This window comes from Photinus pyralis, unplaced genomic scaffold (genome assembly GCF_008802855.1).
Source record: "Photinus pyralis isolate 1611_PpyrPB1 unplaced genomic scaffold, Ppyr1.3 Ppyr1.4_LG3b, whole genome shotgun sequence".
Taxonomy (NCBI): Eukaryota; Metazoa; Arthropoda; class Insecta; order Coleoptera; family Lampyridae; genus Photinus; species Photinus pyralis.
Window position 1 is genome coordinate 1,008,708 of NW_022170510.1, and position 19,204 is coordinate 1,027,911.

At 35.0% G+C, this 19,204-nt stretch overlaps 2 protein-coding genes across 2 annotated transcripts; one reads left to right on the top strand and one right to left on the bottom strand.

The window, feature by feature from the left end:
- Positions 1-664: 664 nt before the first annotated feature.
- On the bottom strand, positions 665-1,018 carry LOC116166985. Its single transcript, XM_031482213.1, has one exon. It carries the CDS (start codon positions 1,016-1,018, stop codon positions 665-667), a length of 354 nt encoding a protein of 117 aa, XP_031338073.1.
- A 13,349-nt stretch (positions 1,019-14,367) lies between these two features.
- On the top strand, positions 14,368-18,321 carry LOC116166986 (uncharacterized protein K02A2.6-like). The gene has a single exon (XM_031482214.1). The coding sequence runs from the start codon at positions 14,368-14,370 to the stop codon at positions 18,319-18,321; it is 3,954 nt and encodes a 1,317-aa protein (XP_031338074.1).
- The last annotated feature ends 883 nt before the right edge of the window (positions 18,322-19,204 follow it).

Genomic DNA, 19,204 nt, shown 5'->3' on the forward strand with positions numbered 1-19,204 from the left:
AAAATGCCGAGAAAAATGCTTTTGAGGATGATTTGCTTTCATTAAAATACTCACTAACATACTCAAAAGCCTAAAGAAAACTCTATTGCAATAATTGTTGACTAATAAATATCCAAAACAGTACTCCCCCTCCCTCCATAAACTGTATCATTACCGTAGCCATCTACATCAGAATCTTTAGTTACACCGCTTTGTTATGACTTAAATCAAGGTATTTGAAACAGACGTCCATTTACCCAAACCGAAATTTTAGGGGAGAGGATGATGAACTCTTAAAACCTCTTTTTTTATTTTTAGCGTTTCAGAGGGAAACTACGCCTTTTAGCAAAAACGGCGATGTTACCTTTTTCGTAGAGCAGACAATTCGATATCAATTGAGGGTACTATCTTTTGATTTATACATACTGTAACAGCTTAAACATAGCCGTAAGGTCGGTTACTCAGCTTAAATTTGATATCTACAGGGTGTTTACGGTCTTCTATTTATCCTTTTAAGGGGGGGTAGTACAGCTCAAAAGGAGTCGAAAAAACCCAAAACACCTTAGTAAAAGTTTTTTAATAAGCGAGATAATAAATGTTTTATGTTTTATTATTAAACGATTAAACTGTGTGCACATCTAGCAATCTGCTACTTATTTAGCATTGTCTATTCTTCATTCTTCAATTATTTTTTAGACAAAAGTTGTTCGAAGTTATCACCTTCTTGTTGTATGCAAAGTCTGGCTCGGCGTACCCAGGACCCCACATACTCTGCAAGGCCCAAACCTTGTTGACGAATTTCCGCCGCTGCTGCTTGCACCCGGTTGCTGAGATCCTCGAGGTTGACAATTTCGGTGTTGTATACCATGGCCTTCATAAGACCCCACAAATAAAAGTCCAATGGTATTAGGTCCGGTGATCGTGGTGGCCAAGGGACAGGACCACCTCGACTTATCACTTTATTTTCAAAGATGTTGTTTAAATGTTGACGAACTGAATGACTGAAATGTGCTGGGGCACCGTCGTGCAGAAACCACATGTTGCGACGGACATTTAAGGGAGGGAACATCTTCTAAAAGTTCAGGCAAATTGTTTTCCAAAAAATGTAAATAAGCAATTCCAGTTAATCGATCTGGCAATACAAATGGGCCAATAAGTTGCCCGTTTACTAATCCGGCCCATACGTTCAAAGAAAATCTCTGCTGGATATGACCACGACGAACCGCATTTTTTCACTTTTCAGAGAATAGGTTAATAATTGTTATCAACTTATACCTGTCAAACAAACTTAAAAACAATTGGACAATGTTGATTAAGTAGTAGATTGCTAGATGTGCACACAGTTTAATCGTTTAATAATAAAAAATAAAACATTTATTATCTCGCTTATTAAAAAACTTTTACTAAGGTGTTTTGGGTTTTTTCGACTCCTTTTGAGCTGTACTACCCCCCCTTAAAAGGATAAATAGAAGACCGTAAACACCCTGTATAATTTTCAGATGAAGTATGTTGACAGTACACTATCAAATTAACTAAAAGTGAGAGTGACCATTCAGCAGCTGCTCAGCCGCGCTGCTAAGTTGACCAGTGTGAAGGGGCACTTACGAGTAGGTATTTACATTGAATTTTATAAGTATAAGCATATGCTCCCTTTTATTCATATGCGCCATTCTCGGCGCCATTGTTTCGATCAATTTTCGAATGATTTATAGAACTTTGTTCATATCACAATAAACGGATTTTACCAGATAGAAGTTTCTTGTTATCCTTGGGCTATTCCAGTGCACTGGCGGAGAATGAATTCAGCTCGTTTTGTATTACCTTCTGTTACTAGAAATTCGCATTCTAGTGTGAAAATTAGAACCTCTGTTTTACTATGATTTTCTACCTGTCTTTCGGGTAACAAGGGAATTGTGTTTTTAGACTACGAAAAGAACGCTATGTGACTAAACCGTAGATACGATTTCGCTATTTCCGTTTAAATCGACAGTCAACAACCCTTGTTTTTTAAAAGCAGGCCTTTTATCTCGCCTTTTATTTTTGTTAAATTCAAGTATGGTTAGGTATCTATATTAATCCTGTAATATATGCCCTCAGAAAGGGGAGCAAGAAAAATTAGGGCTCTATTTTTTTGTATATAAATCGCTGATATCAACGTTGAAATGCTACTGCTTCGAAATTTGAAACTTCATCGCAATTAAGAGAATATCATTGTATTTCGAAATGGCAGAAGTAAAATTTTAATGTTGGAAATGCGTTTCATCATTTACGTATTAAAGTTTTCTAAAGCTTATACAAAATATTAAATTACTTTTTACGACATTCGATATTGCCGAATGAATAGAAACGATGAGAAAATCTGATCTTCAGAAAGCTGTACTTGACGAACTTTTATATACATTTTGTAGCGAATGAGATCATAAAAATGAATTGTAAAGGCTCGTGCTTGAATAAGTCATGATGGATTGAAAATAAATCTAAATGCAATACTAACAGCACACTGCTTTTGAAGGTGTTACAATGACATATAAAATGCCTAAAGTTTAAAATAACATTTTTACTCTGAACTTTTTACTTACACATTTGTGAGTTATAGAAACTCGAAACCAGATTGTAACAATCCGCATTCAATTATAGCTACTAGTACATATCCATTTCAAAGTGGAAATTAAAAGCCTCCTCTTTTAAGAGCACTTTAACTTCACGGAAGCTTCATTTGGAAAGGTAATGTTGGTATCAACATCTTTAAATAATGGAATTACCCACACACTTTCTCTAAACTTTAACTTACTCTGCGTTGCGCTCTCCATAGGCACCGATTTCAGTGTATCAAGTTAGACGACTAAGTTCAATATGTCGTTTCGTTTACTCTTTATGATGGAAGACATTGTCAAGATTTTAATTTTAAAGTTTACATTTAGTGGGAGTACTCGCATTTTGAGTGAGTAAAGAGAGCGAATAAAATAAGTTTTGTCAATATCTAATATAACTAGATTTTCTCCCGTGACTTCTGATATTGACCGATATATGATAGCAGAAACTCAACGTACAGAATCAAAAAGTCCAGTACCAATCCTTAATAACGGGCAGTATAAAGCTGTTGTATTCACTGATAAATTGAGTTACACTAACCATTATTGATTCCTCCATTATCAATCGAAATTTTGGTGTTTATAAGTTGCTCGGATCTGGAGGAAATGGTAATTAAATTTAGATCGGTTCCTTCTTTATAATATTGAAATCTCGATTGCAATTAAGTTTTGATGGAAGGGGTTTCTAAAAATGCTTTACTAAAATTTAAATTGGCTTGCAGCGCCTTAAGATGAATATAAATAAATAGAATTATAAAGGAGATTTGGCAATCTGAATATCTTGGAGGCTAGATTTTTTGTAGGTTACTTGCACGTTTTCAGCTCCGGTATTTCAGATAATCATTTGCGTAGCAGTTCGTCGATATTATAAGACTAATTTCAATTTATTTCAAACTTACGTATCCCATTAATAAATGGGTCTCGGATTGCGATATAGATAAAAGAAAGATTGGCAATTAAATTAAAATGGCATTACCTAAAAAGAAACGTGGTTAACATCATTCGAAAAGTAGGTACCTTTAATTCAATGATAACGGCTAAAATGATATCCCCAGGCCCCATCTGAACCAACTTAAGGTGGGTTCATAGCTCTCCGTTCATCCGTTGCGTTGGTCTGTCAAACGGATAATGCATTTTATTAAGGTTCATAGCAATCCGTCCACATTGTACATTTGCAACGTATAACCATAACCTACATTTTATTTTGTACTGTACCCTCCGTGATTTTCAGTGTGTAAAAATGGTACGAAAGTAAGAGCACATTGCTATCTGATTATTACCGTGAAGAACGAATAGGCGAACACTGTTAACGTACCAAACATAACATCACTCTTGTTAAAAACGGAACAACGGAAACGTAAATGTTCAACTTCAACCAACTTTTCCGTCGTAAACGGACGACGTACGATTTAAAAATTTGCTGTCTTCTGATTGGCTAACGGACAAACGGAAACGTAAGAACGGAGAGCTATGAACCCACCTTTACACTCACGTAACGCATTAAAAGCGTATTCAGTCGGTCAGCTAAACTAAGGGCACATTCAACGCAACGTTACAACACAGTTTAAAAGTGATTTATAAAAGAGTTTCTGAAACAGGAATTGATTAATTTCTTTAATTATATTCGAGAGAAATTATGTAGGGTAATTCCTATTATTAAAGTATACTGTGGGTATTACGTATTACCCAAGCCAGGTCGCATATTGGAGGCAGTATGTGAAAATCTTTCAAAATATTTAGTGTCATTGCTGTGAGTTAAAGTCATTGCACTCACTGCTGTCTTGATATTGGTACGAACTATTTTCTAGAGAATTATTTTTGAGGTAATTTTTATTGCACTGAAAACTTTCGTTAGAATGTACTTAATGAATTCCTGCCCTCTATACTATTGTGTAAACAACGTAATTTACACGTTATTTCAGCCTAAACACAAAAAATGTGCATGAGAATTTTAATTTATTATGTAAATCTGTTTTTTTTCCTTTGGAACAATTTGTAATTGCGTAGTGTTCGTTTTGATTCTTAAAGTTTATGGCTTTGGAATTGTTCAATTGACATTAGGTGCTTTAACTAAAATACATCCGGTCAAATCTACGTTATCTAAAAAAGGTTACATCTGGTCGTTGCGGTAAGAAGTTTTATTTTTAGATGAAATTTAATTAACGTCTGTGTTCTGGTGCTGATAATAAAGACGCAGGTCACGATTGGCGCATTCCGTCGTGATTGAGCGATATATTTTATGGTGAAAGCGGTATTTCCTTAAATATTAGAGACAACTAGAAAATGAAGCTGCTGCTAGTTTCGCGACGGTTGTAGAGAGTGTACTTTTGTTAACGCTAAATCTCGATCTCCATCAGTAAGTTTTCTACCGCCCGAACAGCTACCGAAAATTTTCCATCTGATTCATCAAGCCAGTTTTGTTTATCATCTAATTCAACAAAATGAAGTTCATAAGCTGTCAGAATTTGTGTTTAGGTTAAGTGCGCTTAGTGTCACAAGCCTTTTACGACCATATTATTTGGATTATTAAGAAAAAAACTATAAGAAGATTTTTTTATTTTATTGGTCGACAGTTTATGTGCGGGGTAATATGTACAAACACGCTTTGGAAGGTTTTCTTACTTTCAGGAGTTTTCATTTCATTCTTTTTTCATGTGTTTTGGCATGAATTTTTGTAATTGTCAATCAATTAATTGTGTGATTATTCGAAACCAATGCGCACCCGTTTCCATGCCGATTTTTCTTTTCGTGCCCATGACAGGACAGGACCCGTGACAGGATCCGGACGCCTATACGAGAAAAATAATGGAATTTAAAGATTGTTTTGAGCTAAATAGCTAGATGTTTTGTGGGTGGCGTAGTTACTGCATGCCATTTCACACAACAATACTTATCGGTTCAGACGGAAATGTATTTTGTTGCATTTGATTCAGTATAGGAAAATTATTATTTGCATTTGGGAAAAATTTGGTGAATGTGAAACTGTATTGTACATTGGCTTCGGACTGTGAAATTTTGTTTTGTATGCAACATTTTGGAAGTAATTCACATATTTCTGCATTACACGCCGTGTTGCTTCGCAAAGGAAACTAGGTCGCCTGTATCGAATTGTAGTTCCTAAGAGGCTTCGAATTCCCATACAGGAATGTTTTTAAAGCTAAGTCGTGGTAGGTATACCGTTCGCTTTAAAGTTTTGCCGGCATCTGTTGTTTCGTGTAGAGTAACTAAGAGTAACGTATCTACAAGGTTATCATAAAGTAAGGGATATATTTCAGATTATTATCTATTTTTAACAAACTAAGTTTTAACAACAGGATGTGAAATTAAATCGATTTCTTAAATAATGGGAATTCCAGTGGTTAACATAAATGTTAGATATGTCGTCCATTTTGCTGATGTACGATTACCAAACGTTCCTCCAAATTGTACACAGCGTTATTTAAGATTCTATAAGTTGCGATGATTATGTCTGACAACGGTATCAGTAGTTGACACAACTCTGTTGTTTTCCATATATATAGTAAAATGCAATTGTTAAAGCAATAGATTCCAGTTACTTTTTGATACTAGCTTAATTTCTTAAAGTTATATAATACCTTAAAGTACCACCTTACTTGATGATCACCCCAAATATACAATAGGTGACGTTGCATTTCGCATAAATACAAACACGCATAACTCCCATTTCGCATAAATGAATTTTCATTTACAGGCATGTGACATAATTTAAACGACGCATAAAAAAAACTACGCATAACTGGCAATACGCATAACTCCCATTTTGCATAAATAAGATTCTCGTAACTGGCATTTCGCATAAATTAAAGATGCATAAAAAAAACTGTGCATAACTCCCATTTCGCATAAATGAAAGATGCATAAAAAAAGTACGCATAACTCCCATTTCGCATAAATCTCAGTAACTGGCATTTCGCATAAATTAAAGATGCATAAAAAAAACTGTGCATAACTCCCATTTCGCATAAATGAAAGATGCATAAAAAAAGTACGCATAACTCCCATTTCGCATAAATATCCGTAACTGGCATTTCGCATAAATTAAAGACGCATAGAAAAAAGTGTCCATAACTCCCATTTCGCATAAAAACAGGTATCCGACCGACGGCGGCGGTGGCCGACCGACCATTTCGGCTACTCTGGACGTAACGTTTGTAAAAATCATCTGAATTAGAAACACAAAGCGTGTCTGTTTATTGGTTTATTCTTTGATGCAAACTAATGAAAGTATTTCAGACTACTCCATGATTACTGTTCATAACTTCCCGTGCAAATTTTACTACTTTTATTCTTTAACGAAGTCAAGTGTAAAAGGTTTAAGAGCGTTAAGGTGGCCCCACATTACATGGCAAACTAGGCGAACGCCAACGTTTCAGATGTGTACAAGTTTCCTTGCCAAATTAAAGCTTGTCAAGTGGGTCATACACATTATATGTCGAACTTCCCTACACTTCATACAGTATCATGGCGAATGTCCTTTGAAGTGGGTCCGTTTACCGACTGCTGGGCGAACGTTGACAAACGCGAACGTTGGCAATGTGCGACTCATACACATTTATGGCAAACTCGACGCATCACCAACATTCGTCTAGTTTGCCATGTAATGTGAGGCCGCCTTTATACAGTTTGTTTCAAATTAAGTCGGCACTATTGTTAATTTTCTAATGACCGTTTGCACCGAGAAATTTAAGCGGGACTTAGCTTAAAATCCATGACAACCATTGTCTCAATAATCGTTGCCATGGTTTTTAGCTGCGATTAAGTTAAGCCCCGCTTAAATTTGTCTGTGCAAACGGGCATTAGCTGTAGAGTTAGACACACGGTTAACTTATCAAAATTGTATACTTTATCATTTTCTTCGAGAGACTGGTCGCGACTACGACTCGTACGCATTTGTCAAACCTCTCTCAAGCATGCTTTATCAGATTTATCCCCGACGGACATGCTAACCATAATGCATAATTTTTGTGAAAATATCTATAGTAAGAACTGAGTGGTACAGTATAATTGCCTAGTTTATCGAACAACAATGAAATTACACAGTACGTACGCATGTGAAGCAATGTGACCTATGTCACTCCTATTTGACTTATAGGCTGACTTGCTATTATTTATTAATTAAGAAGATAAAATCGAGGATAAAATACTTTTTTTCTATTTCGGTGTCACAATGATGATTTTGTACAACTGTTTTCGGCCGAAAACAGTTGTACAAAGACAGTGATTATAGTCGTTTTTTTTGGTAACTCATCTCTTAAGTTGGCAGTTACTAGTTAGTTACAAGTAGGTACTTCGTTGGGCACTTCCATGTTTGAACTTCAAAATGTCAGTCTTACTACGCTGCCAACCTAAAACTTAACGGCATAAAAAGTGTTCCCAACATAAAACATGTTAGTTCTATAGTTTCCTATAGTTTCTGATAATGATTTTTTTAATTAAATTAAAGCACCGAAATAGAAAAAATAGTATGAAAAACGCGTGTTACAATGCTTTATTGTAATACTCCTTACTTGCGGACACTCGTGGCTACGCTTCGCGTCGCCACTCGTGCCACAAGATAGTCGTATTACAATAGGTCGCATTGTAACACTTGTCTTTCAATATACTATTCTATTTCGGTGTCACAATGATGATTTTGTACAACTGTTTTCGGCCGAAAACAGTTGTACAAAGACAGTGATTATAGTCGTTTTTTTTGGTAACTCATCTCTTAAGTTGGCAGTTACTAGTTAGTTACAAGTAGGTACTTCGTTGGGCACTTCCATGTTTGAACTTCAAAATGTCAGTCTTACTACGCTGCCAACCTAAAACTTAACGGCATAAAAAGTGTTCCCAACATAAAACATGTTAGTTCTATAGTTTCCTATAGTTTCTGATAATGATTTTTTTAATTAAATTAAAGCACCGAAATAGAAAAAATAGTATGAAAAACGCGTGTTACAATGCTTTATTGTAATACTCCTTACTTGCGGACACTCGTGGCTACGCTTCGCGTCGCCACTCGTGCCACAAGATAGTCGTATTACAATAGGTCGCATTGTAACACTTGTCTTTCAATATACTATAGTAGGTAGGTACTGGAAAAAGAGCAAGAAATGCAATTGTTTGGTAACGACCCCTTTCGAGCGCAGCCTGCTTTTAATACCAATTAGATAATATTCAACCAAAAAGGCTATCTTAACAGTTTGATCCTCGGTTTGATCCAATTTGACCAACCATGGAAAACTTCTTCAGAAAAACTTTTTGCAAAATTCATTATGAAAAATCTATTAACCTATGCGGTTGCATACAACAAAGCTTTAGAGTTTTTCTAATTGCTTTTCACCAAGTGAGTACCATCCTAGGTACCATCCATCAGTTTGATGATGATTGCTTTGGACTTGTTGTTCACAAGATGTTATTGGAGGATGAATGCAATCATTTTAAACCATAAAGACCATCTTTATAGTTGAACCAATTTGGCCAACCAAGGCAAAATCCTTCAACAATGAACTTTTTGCAAATTTCTTTAAGGAATATCGAATAACCTTTTAGGATGCACATAACCATGAGCAAATAGCCTTAAAGTTTTTATGATTTCTTTTCACCAAGTAGGTACCATTTTTGTACTGGAACATATGCAAAGCAGTTTGATGATGATTTCTTTCGAAATATTGTTCACAAAATGTTATTGGAGGATGGATGAAATCATTTTAAACCATAAAGGCCATTTCTATAGTTTGAACCAATTTGGCCAACCAAGGCAGAATCCTTCAAAAATGAACTTTTTGCAAATTTCTTTACGGAATATAGAATAACCTATTCGGTTGCACATAACCATGAGCAAATAGCCTTAGAGGCCTTATGATTAGTTTTCACCATGTATGTATAATTGTATAGGTACCATCTGTGTACTTAAAGAAAAATACAAAGAAGTTTGGTGATTATTTCTTTGGGGTTGTTGTTTACAAGATGTGATTATAGGATGATTTAGATTATTTTGAACCATAAAGGTAATTTCCATTTCTTAAACCAATTTGACCAACCAAGGCAATTTTCTTCAAAATAGAACTTTTTGCAAATTTCATTATCAAATACAACACAACTGTTTAGGTGACATGTAACCATGAGCAAATACCTTTAACGTTAATGTGATTGCTTTTTATCTATTAGCAACAAGTATCAGAAGAAACATAAGAAGTTTGGTGATTATTTCTTTGGACTTGTTATTTATCAAATCTGATTGCAGGATTAGTTAGATGATTTTGAACCAAACAGGTCATAATTGTGTAAGTGTTTCTTTGGCTTTGCGTTTGGGTTGAATACGAGTGGGTTGTGATAACGTGGTGTGTTTCTGTGAAGAAGGAGTTTTGTTTTTTAATTGTATTTATGGTGTTTCTTTGTTCCTGAGGTCGTATTTGTGAGGTTGCTTGGGTTTTTGGTGGAGATATTGCAGTATTTTGTGAGCCTGTAGTTCTGTTAAGGTTTTTTCGTTGCGGTTGAGTACGAGTGGGTTGTGAAAATGTGGTGTGTTTCTGTGAAGGAGTTTTGTGTTTTTTATTATTATTATTATCACGATAAGAAGTCGAGGAGAAAACGATGGTTGATAGTCATTACTATCATTGAGAACTTTCATTAGAGTACCATGAAGGATATAACCAGTCCCTACCCAACCCTCTCATTTGATAAGGAGAAAGAAAGAAGAGCCGTAGTTGGTAAAAAAACAGAGTCTTTTGTTGAGACCTTTAATTAGAATAGGTACCATGAAAGATATAAAATTAATTTCTAACATACAAGTGCTACATAAGTTTGTCCATTTAACCGACACCCTTTATATCTCTTACGTTTTACAAGATCGCCTACATTGGAAATGAAAAAAATACACCTTGCATAGTCAGAGGTCTATCTAAAATCTTTTCCAATTTGCCAACAGTCTATGACACAGTTGTTTTGTATTTAATAATGAAATTTACAAAAAGTTCTATTTTGAATAAAATTGCCTTGGTTGGCCAAATTGGTTCAAACTATAGAGATGGCCTTTATGGTTTAAAACGATTTCATCCGTCCTCCAATAACATTTTGTGAACAACAATTCGAAAGAAATCTTCATCAAACTGCTTTGCATATGTCCCAGTACAAGAATGGTGCCTACTTGGTGAAAAGCAATCATAAAAACTTTAAGGCTATTTGCTCATGGTTATGTGCATCCTAAAAGGTTATTCGATATTCCGTAAAGAAATTTGCAAAAAGTTCATTTTTGAAGGATTTTGCCTTGGTTGGCCAAATTGGTTCAACTATAAAGATGGTCTTTATGGTTTAAAATGATTGCATTCATCCTCCAATAACATCTTGTGAACAACAAGTCCAAAGAAATCATCATCAAACTGATGCTTTGCATGTATCCCAGTACAAGGATGGTACCTACTTGACCAAAAGCAATCATAAGAACTCTAAAGTTATTTATTCATGGTTATATGCAACAGAATAGGTTATTATATTCTCTCTTTAAGTAGACGGATGGTAACTAGGATGGTACTCACTTGGTGAAAAGCAATTAGAAAAACTCTAAAGTTTTGTTATATGCAACCGAATAGGTTAATAGATTTTTCATAATGAATTTTGCAAAAAGTTTTTCTGAAGAAATTTTCCATGGTTGGTCAAATTGGATCAAACTGTTAAGATAGCATTTTTGGTTGAATATTATCTAATTGGTATTAAAAGCAGGCTGGGCTCGAAAGGGGTAGTTACCAAACAATTTCATTTCTTGCTCTTTTTCCAGTACTTACCTACTAAATAGGTATTTTATCTTCTTAATTAATAAATAATAGCAAGTCAGCACATAAGTCACATAGGTCACGTTGCTTCATTGCTTCATATGCGTACTTTGCAATTTCATTGTTGTTCGATAAACTAGGCAATTATACTGTACCACTCAGTGTGTAGTGTACTATAAATTATAGATATTTTCACAAAAATTATGTATGTATTATGATTAGCATGTTCGTCGGGGTAGGGTATTTTTGGAAATTACAGTTCTCAATTTTCGAATTATGTCCGAGCATTCGCTGTTTCTGGGCGTATTCAGGGGTAATATTTTGGGAAATTGAAGTAGAGATTATTTGCAGACAAAAACGCTATTAAAATATATTTTTATTCTCAACCGCTTCCAAAATATAGCAACAACTATTATTTTATTTTAACTATCTAGTTTTAATAGGGCCACTGTAAATCAATTGTCTTTAGCCAACTATAGTCAAATTAGGGTGCAATTGCAGAGTGCATCGATTTCGAAATCTATGGGGATACTCGGCAATTGCTCCCATTGGCACTTCCATTGTTTAGAAACCGTAAATGAATACCATATCGGCGTATTTAGCATGTGGAAATATTGCTAGCATGATAATTAAATACGACAATTACTTAACTTGTACCATGATGCACTGTTTATTTATACTCAATTGTTACCCCGACCTGACTATAGTTGGCTGGAGGCAATCGATTTATAGTAAGCCATTGAAAAGTTACATTTGGGGTTGCGTTTGTCAGAGGACGCAATTTTATTTTTTATATATCAAGGGGGGTTAGTCTAAAGTTAAATCCAAATTTGTGGGCTTGCAGCCCTTGTCCCGCGACCGCCATCTTGAAAAAAGGGGTGCAAATGGTTGTTATGGTTTATCTGACAAACTATTGGTCTCACGTATTAGTGTTGTCTTTACGAGACGGCTACTCAGAAGACCCCGAAGTCGCAGGAACTAATTATCTTTCCCGTTCCCGTTGGCGTTTTAAACATGCGCGCGCTTGCGATCCAGCCACATAACCTTTAAAGATCAACGAAAGATAAGTTGTGACGATGTGCGATAATCCAGGTTTCGATGAATTGTTAATTATGTGTGTAGAAAAACATTTTTTAGGTTAGTTCAACTACCACAGAACACATTTTAATAAACAAAATATTCCGTGACAAAACTTAGCGTAAACGTTAATTGTGAGACTGCGAATTTGTTCATGTTCACGTTACCGTTTGCGTTTCCGTTGGCGTTTACGTTTGCGTCAATTGTGAAACAAGCTTAAGTCTTGGCAGCGTTTGCGTCGCACGCAGAAACATCAGTCGACAGACGTACAATTCGATAAGAACACCGTACCGACGTTATCACACGAGAAATTTCTTGGCAATGAGAAGAACAAGGCTAATTTCATTGTACTTCTCAAAAATTCATTCTCAGAGGTGGGTTTCACTGTCGACCAAGTACAATCAGATGCAGACACCCTTCATCGTTCGTTCTGCTTTTGCTGCATCCCAATCGTTTGACTCAGTTACTATTGTAGCTGAAGATATCAACATACTTGTGTTGCTCACTGCTTTTGGAGCAAAGAAATATATTTTTTTAAACCGTGAAAAGGATGTACAGCCGAGCAATTGTATTCTCCGTCAGGTTTTATGCACAAAAACGTCATTGCGGATAATTTGCTGTTTCTCCATGCTTTTTCAGGACTAACACATCAGCAGCTCACAACACAACATTGGCAAACTAAAATTTCTCATAACCCTGGAGAAAGATCCAGACTTAGCAAGTGGAATAGCGTTGTTCCTCAATAAGAGAATCGATCCTGCTTTGTTCACTGTCATTGGTGAAAATTTTTTCATCCTTTTATATGGTGGCAATAAAGATGATGATTCTTTTAACAGCATTAGATACAAACGATTCGCCAAAACAGTGACAAAGTGTAAGTACATTTAACTTGTTTTCAATTCCAACGCAGCCTGATCCATCAAAAAGACTAAGGAAACAGTAATTATGTCATTTAGAACATTAGAAAGGTACATACGTTAAAATCATTAATATTTATTTATAGTTTATCACTGAAGCGCTATAAAATATTAATGAATGAATAAAATCGAAAAAGTTTGTAATGAAAATTATTCCTTGCAAACTCCTCTATAAAAATGGCCTGATGTCATTTTTTTTTAAATGACCAGAAAAAAAGTTATAACGACCAATTGAAAATTTTTTACAAAATGTTCATCAATTTTCGTTTATAACTTTGTTACTTCTGGTTATACGACTAAAAGTTACTGAACCAAAGTTTTAGAGAATTTTATTCTTAATCAAAAATGTCTGAACAAATTTTTTGTGAGACCAATAGGGTGTCAGATAAACCATAAAAACCATTTGCACCCCTTTTTTCAAGATGGCGGCCGCGGGACAAGGGCTACAACCCCACAAACTTGGATTTAACTAGACTAAGTCCTTCTTGATATTAAAAAATAAAATTGCGTCCTCTGACAAACGCACGCTAAGCCCAAAAAACTGTAACATTTCAATGGACTAGGTAGCCGCCCTATTAAAACTAGGTAGACATACGGTTGAGAATATTATTGTCACATTTTTGTAATGATCTGGAAAATGCGAAATTTGTTTGTTTAATTACATATTTGGATACAGTAAGAAAATGGTAAAGTATACAGTTTTGATAAGTTAAGCGTGTTTCTAACTACACAACTATGAAAATTAACAATAATGCGCCGACTTAACCCATTTTGGATATCATTGTAATGTATGTGACTTGGCAACGCAGCGATCGCAACCATGACATTGAATAAAGGAGACACGGTCTTCTGCATCCGGCCGTTAAGACGAAAGCACGTCACGTTGTTTTATTAATCCGAATCCACAACCCCAACCATAACATGGTGCCGAAACCCGTAGCGTAAATAAAAGTACGTAGAACTTCGCTATTTACCTAGTTTAGGAGCAGTCTTAAAATATTCCGAAAACATAACCTGATTGGTGAAACAAAAATGGAAAAAATTAATGGGGGCATACCGCCATTACATCTCAGTGGAAATATCTACGAGAACTGGAGGTTTTTCATTCAAAGGTTTAAAAATTACCTGAAAGCCACCGAAATGGATAAGAAAAATCAAGCAACTCAATGTGCGCAACTACTTCACATGGTTGGAGAAAATGGATTCCGAATCTATAACACATTCAAGTTCGAAGACAACGAAAGGGAGAAAATTGAACCATTAATCGCCAAATTTGAAAATTATTTCAAACCTCGAAGTAATATTTCAAATGTGAGGTACAATTTATTCACAAGAAAACAACATGAAGGCGAACCGATAGCCAATTTCATCACAGAAGTAACCACTCTCGCGCAACAATGTGAGTTAGGTGATTTAGAAGACAGTCTAATCAAGACTTGCATAACGTGTGGCGTAGCGGATGAGCGAATGAGACAACGGTTGTTAGAAGACGACGAGATGACACTAGAGAAGGCGATAACGCTGTGCAAAAGTATGGAATCATCACATGAACAGGCTGTGAAAATTGGGACCAGCAAGAACGAAATCCACTACATATCAAAGAAGAACTTCAACGCGAGCAGACAACATAGAAACAAGATGACGTCACAGAGCAGTGCAAATCGAGAGCAACGACCAAGCAGTCGACATCGGAACAACATCAATGGAAATCGAAGGTCCAAAGACATCCCCAAGTGCTACCGATGTGGTCTGGATCATCAAGGACAAATTTGCAGAGCCATAAAAGCTAAGTGTAATTTTTGTAATAAATTAGGTCATTATTCAAAAATGTGCACGCAGAAACAAATTAATGTAGTAGAAAAATCAGCTGACGAATCTGAATCTTTATTCTTAGGTTTAGTAAATAATCATTCCGATCAACTCGGCAGGGATGATGACTTTGAGAATTTCATTATAAATTTTGAAGTTAACAACAAAACTTTAAAATGTAAGCTCGACACAGGTGCCATGGCAAATGTGATAACCAAATCTAATTTAATTTCTCTCAAGAGAAATGTAAAGATACAAAAATCCAATTGCAATTTAACAACATTTTCAAATGACAAAATAGCTGTGTTAGGTAAATGTAACTTAAAATGCAAATATGAAGGCAAATATTACAACATTGATTTTTATGTAGTAGATGTTGATGCACCTTCAATCATAGGGTTACCAACATGTAAATCCCTAAAAGTCATAAAACGAATTCATAGCTTAGAGGTAAATGAACGACCACCACCATTAATGAAGTATGATGACATAAAGCTAAAATATTCTGAACTGTTTACAGGTATTGGATGCTTGGATGAACCATACACGATAAGGGTCGATCATACCGTAATGCCAGTAGTACCCCCGCCAAGGAAAATTCCATTAGCTCTCAAAGATAACCTTAAAGTTGAATTAGACGAAATGGAGAAGAATCAGATAATCGAGAAAGTCGATATGCCTACTGATTGGGTAAACTCATTGGTTATAGTAAAAAAGCCTAATAGTAACAAAGTTAGAATTTGCATAGATCCTAGAGATTTAAATAGGGCAATCAAACGTGAACATTTTCAATTACCGTCCTTAGATGAAATTGCACCAAATTTAAGAGGCAATAAATTTTTTAGTAAATTGGATGCTTCTAAAGGGTTTTGGAGCATTAAATTAGATGAGGAAAGTAGCAATCTATGCACATTCAACACTTGTTATGGTAGATACAAATTCTTGCGATTACCGTATGGTATCAAATCAGCAAGTGAAGTATTTCATAAGAGATTTAAGCAAATATTTAACATGGAAGGTGTCCAAACATATATCGACGATCTTGTCGTGTATGGCTCATCAAAGCTAGAACATGACAAACGACTCTTCAATGTATTAGAATTAGCTAAGAAACATAATGTTAAGTTTAATGCAGAAAAATGTCAATTTGGTTTAAGTAGAATTAAGTTTCTGGGATTCATTTTTGATGAATTTGGTCAAACCGTAGATAATGAAAAGGTGTTAGCTATAACAAATATGAAGACACCAAGTAACAAAAAAGATGTACAAAGACTTTTAGGTATGCTAACTTATTTGTCAAAACATATAATCAAGTTATCTGAACTAACAGCTCCATTAAGGGAACTCATAAAAAATGACACAGTATGGCATTGGGATGAACGGCATGACAAATGCTTTGATAGAATTAAAACAGTCATATCAAATGTACCTGTTCTGCAACATTTCAATATAAACAAAAAGTGTACAATATCAGCAGATTGCTCAAAGGATTCCATAGGTGCTGTATTATTACAAGCAGGTCAACCCATTGCTTATACTTCAAAAGCGCTCACGCTAACACAAAGAAACTATGCTCAAATTGAAAAGGAGCTATTGGGAATTCTTGTAGCAACTGAAAAATTCCATAATTTTGTATATGGGACTAATTTTGACATCGAAACAGATCACAAACCGCTAATAAGTATTGTACAAAAACCATTGTTAAGCACTCCTCCGAGATTGCAACGCATGTTATTTAAACTTCAAAAATATGATTTTAATTTATATTATAAGAGAGGTAAAGAACTGTATATAGCTGATACTTTGTCAAGGTGCTGTGCAGAAAAACCTGAAACAAAGAGCAATCTAGATATTGAATTAGAGTCACAAATTTGTTTGATAAAATTATCATTTAATATATCGGAAGTTCAGTTAAACAAAATTATAATGGAAACTAAAAAAGATGTTGAGTTAATCATGTTAAAATCATTTTTAAAAAATGATTGGCCTGACGAAACTAACTTGTCAGGCAACCTAAAAACGTTGTATAAAATTCGAGACGAAATCTATTATCATAATGGTTTATTCTTAAGGAAAAATCAAATAATAATACCAAAATCAATGTATAAAGAAATGTTAGCAAGAATTCATTATGGTCATCAAGGGATAAGCAAAAGTAAACATTTAGCTAGACAATCATTGTATTGGCCAGCTATGACAGCACATATTGAAGATGAGGTAAAACGTTGCAAAACTTGTGCAAGATTCCAAAATAATATTAGAGAACCTTTAATATCGCATAACATACCCAAATTGCCTTGGGAAGAGATTGGATCAGATTTATTTCATATCGGGAATGATACTTACTTGATAGTCGTTGATTATTACAGCAAGTATCCTGAAATTTGTTTATTAAAAGACACCGATAGTAAAACAGTAATTAATCATCTAAAGTCAATATTTGCTCGGCATGGCATTCCTAAAGTATTTTACTCCGATGGAGGTCCACAATACATATCTCATGAATTTGAAATCTTTTGTAAAGAGTGGGAATTTCAAAGTGTAAAGTCAAGTCCACAAAATTCCAAGTCAAACGGATTAGCCGAACGATTCATACAGACATATAAAAAAGCATTGCAGAAATCCTACACTGATCGTAAAGACACATACCTAACCCTCCTACAACTGAGGAACACACCAATTAATAATAATCTTCCCTCACCGTCACAATTGTTAATGTCGAGGGTACTCAGAACAAATATTCCAACAACTGATAAAATATTAAAACCTCAAACATTTAATGCAAACAAAATTCAAGCAAATTTAAGAAATGCACAAACCATGCAAAAATACTATTACGATAGGGGCACTACTAAGCAAAAACCCCTGGATAATGGTGTAAATGTATATATAAGAGATAAAATAGGCATAAGGGAAGGTGTAGTAAAAAATAGAGTTAGAGATAGGACTTATACTGTACAACTGCAGAATTCAAATTATGTAAATAGAAATAGAAGGTTTTTAATTCCTATACCAGTAGATAAGGATAATTATAATGATGAACATCAGGAGGAACTTTTTGAGGAAGAAATTATTAACGACTCAAATTCTGATGCTAATAAGGTAAACGAAGAAATTTCACCTCAAAGAACTTCTTCTGGACGTATGGTTAAAAAACCTGTAAGGTTAAATTTGTAATTAAAATGTATATGTTACGATTTGTAAAAAGGGGAGATGTAATGTATGTGACTTGGCAACGCAGCGATCGCAACCATGACATTGAATAAAGGAGACACGGTCTTCTGCATCCGGCCGTTAAGACGAAAGCACGTCACGTTGTTTTATTAATCCGAATCCACAACCGCCCAAACAAACAAACAGACTGTATAACGCTCTTAAACCTCTTACACTTGACTTTGTTAAATAATAAAAGTAGTAAAATTTGCACGGGAAGTTATCAACAGTAATCATGGACTAGTCTTTGAATAAACGAATACTTTCATTAGTTTGCATCAAATAATAAACAGACACGCTTTGTGTTTCTAATTCAGATGATTTTTAAGCAAACGTCAACGTCCAGAGTAGCCGAAATGGTCGGTCGACCATCGCCGCCGTTGGTCGGATACCTGTTTTTATGCGAAATGGGAGTTATGGACACTTTTTTTTATGCATATTTCATTTATGCGAAATGGGAGTTATGCACAGTTTTTTTATGCATCTTTAATTTATGCGAAATGCCAGTTACGGATATTTATGCGAAATGGGAGTTATGCGTACTTTTTTTTATGCATCTTTCATTTATGCGAAATGGGAGTTATGCACACTTTTTTTTATGCATCTTTAATTTATGCGAAATGCCAGTTACGAGAAACTTATTTATGCAAAATGGGAGTTATGCGTAATGCCAGTTATGCGTAGTTTTTTTTATGCGAAATTTATTTGTGAGAACATTTTGAAAATGACTATTTTTTTATGCAAAATGGGAGTTATGCGTCTTGACATTTATGCGTCGTTTTTTCAAACGCTATTTATTTTATGCAAAATGGGAGTTATGCGTGTTTGTATTTATGCGAAATGCTAG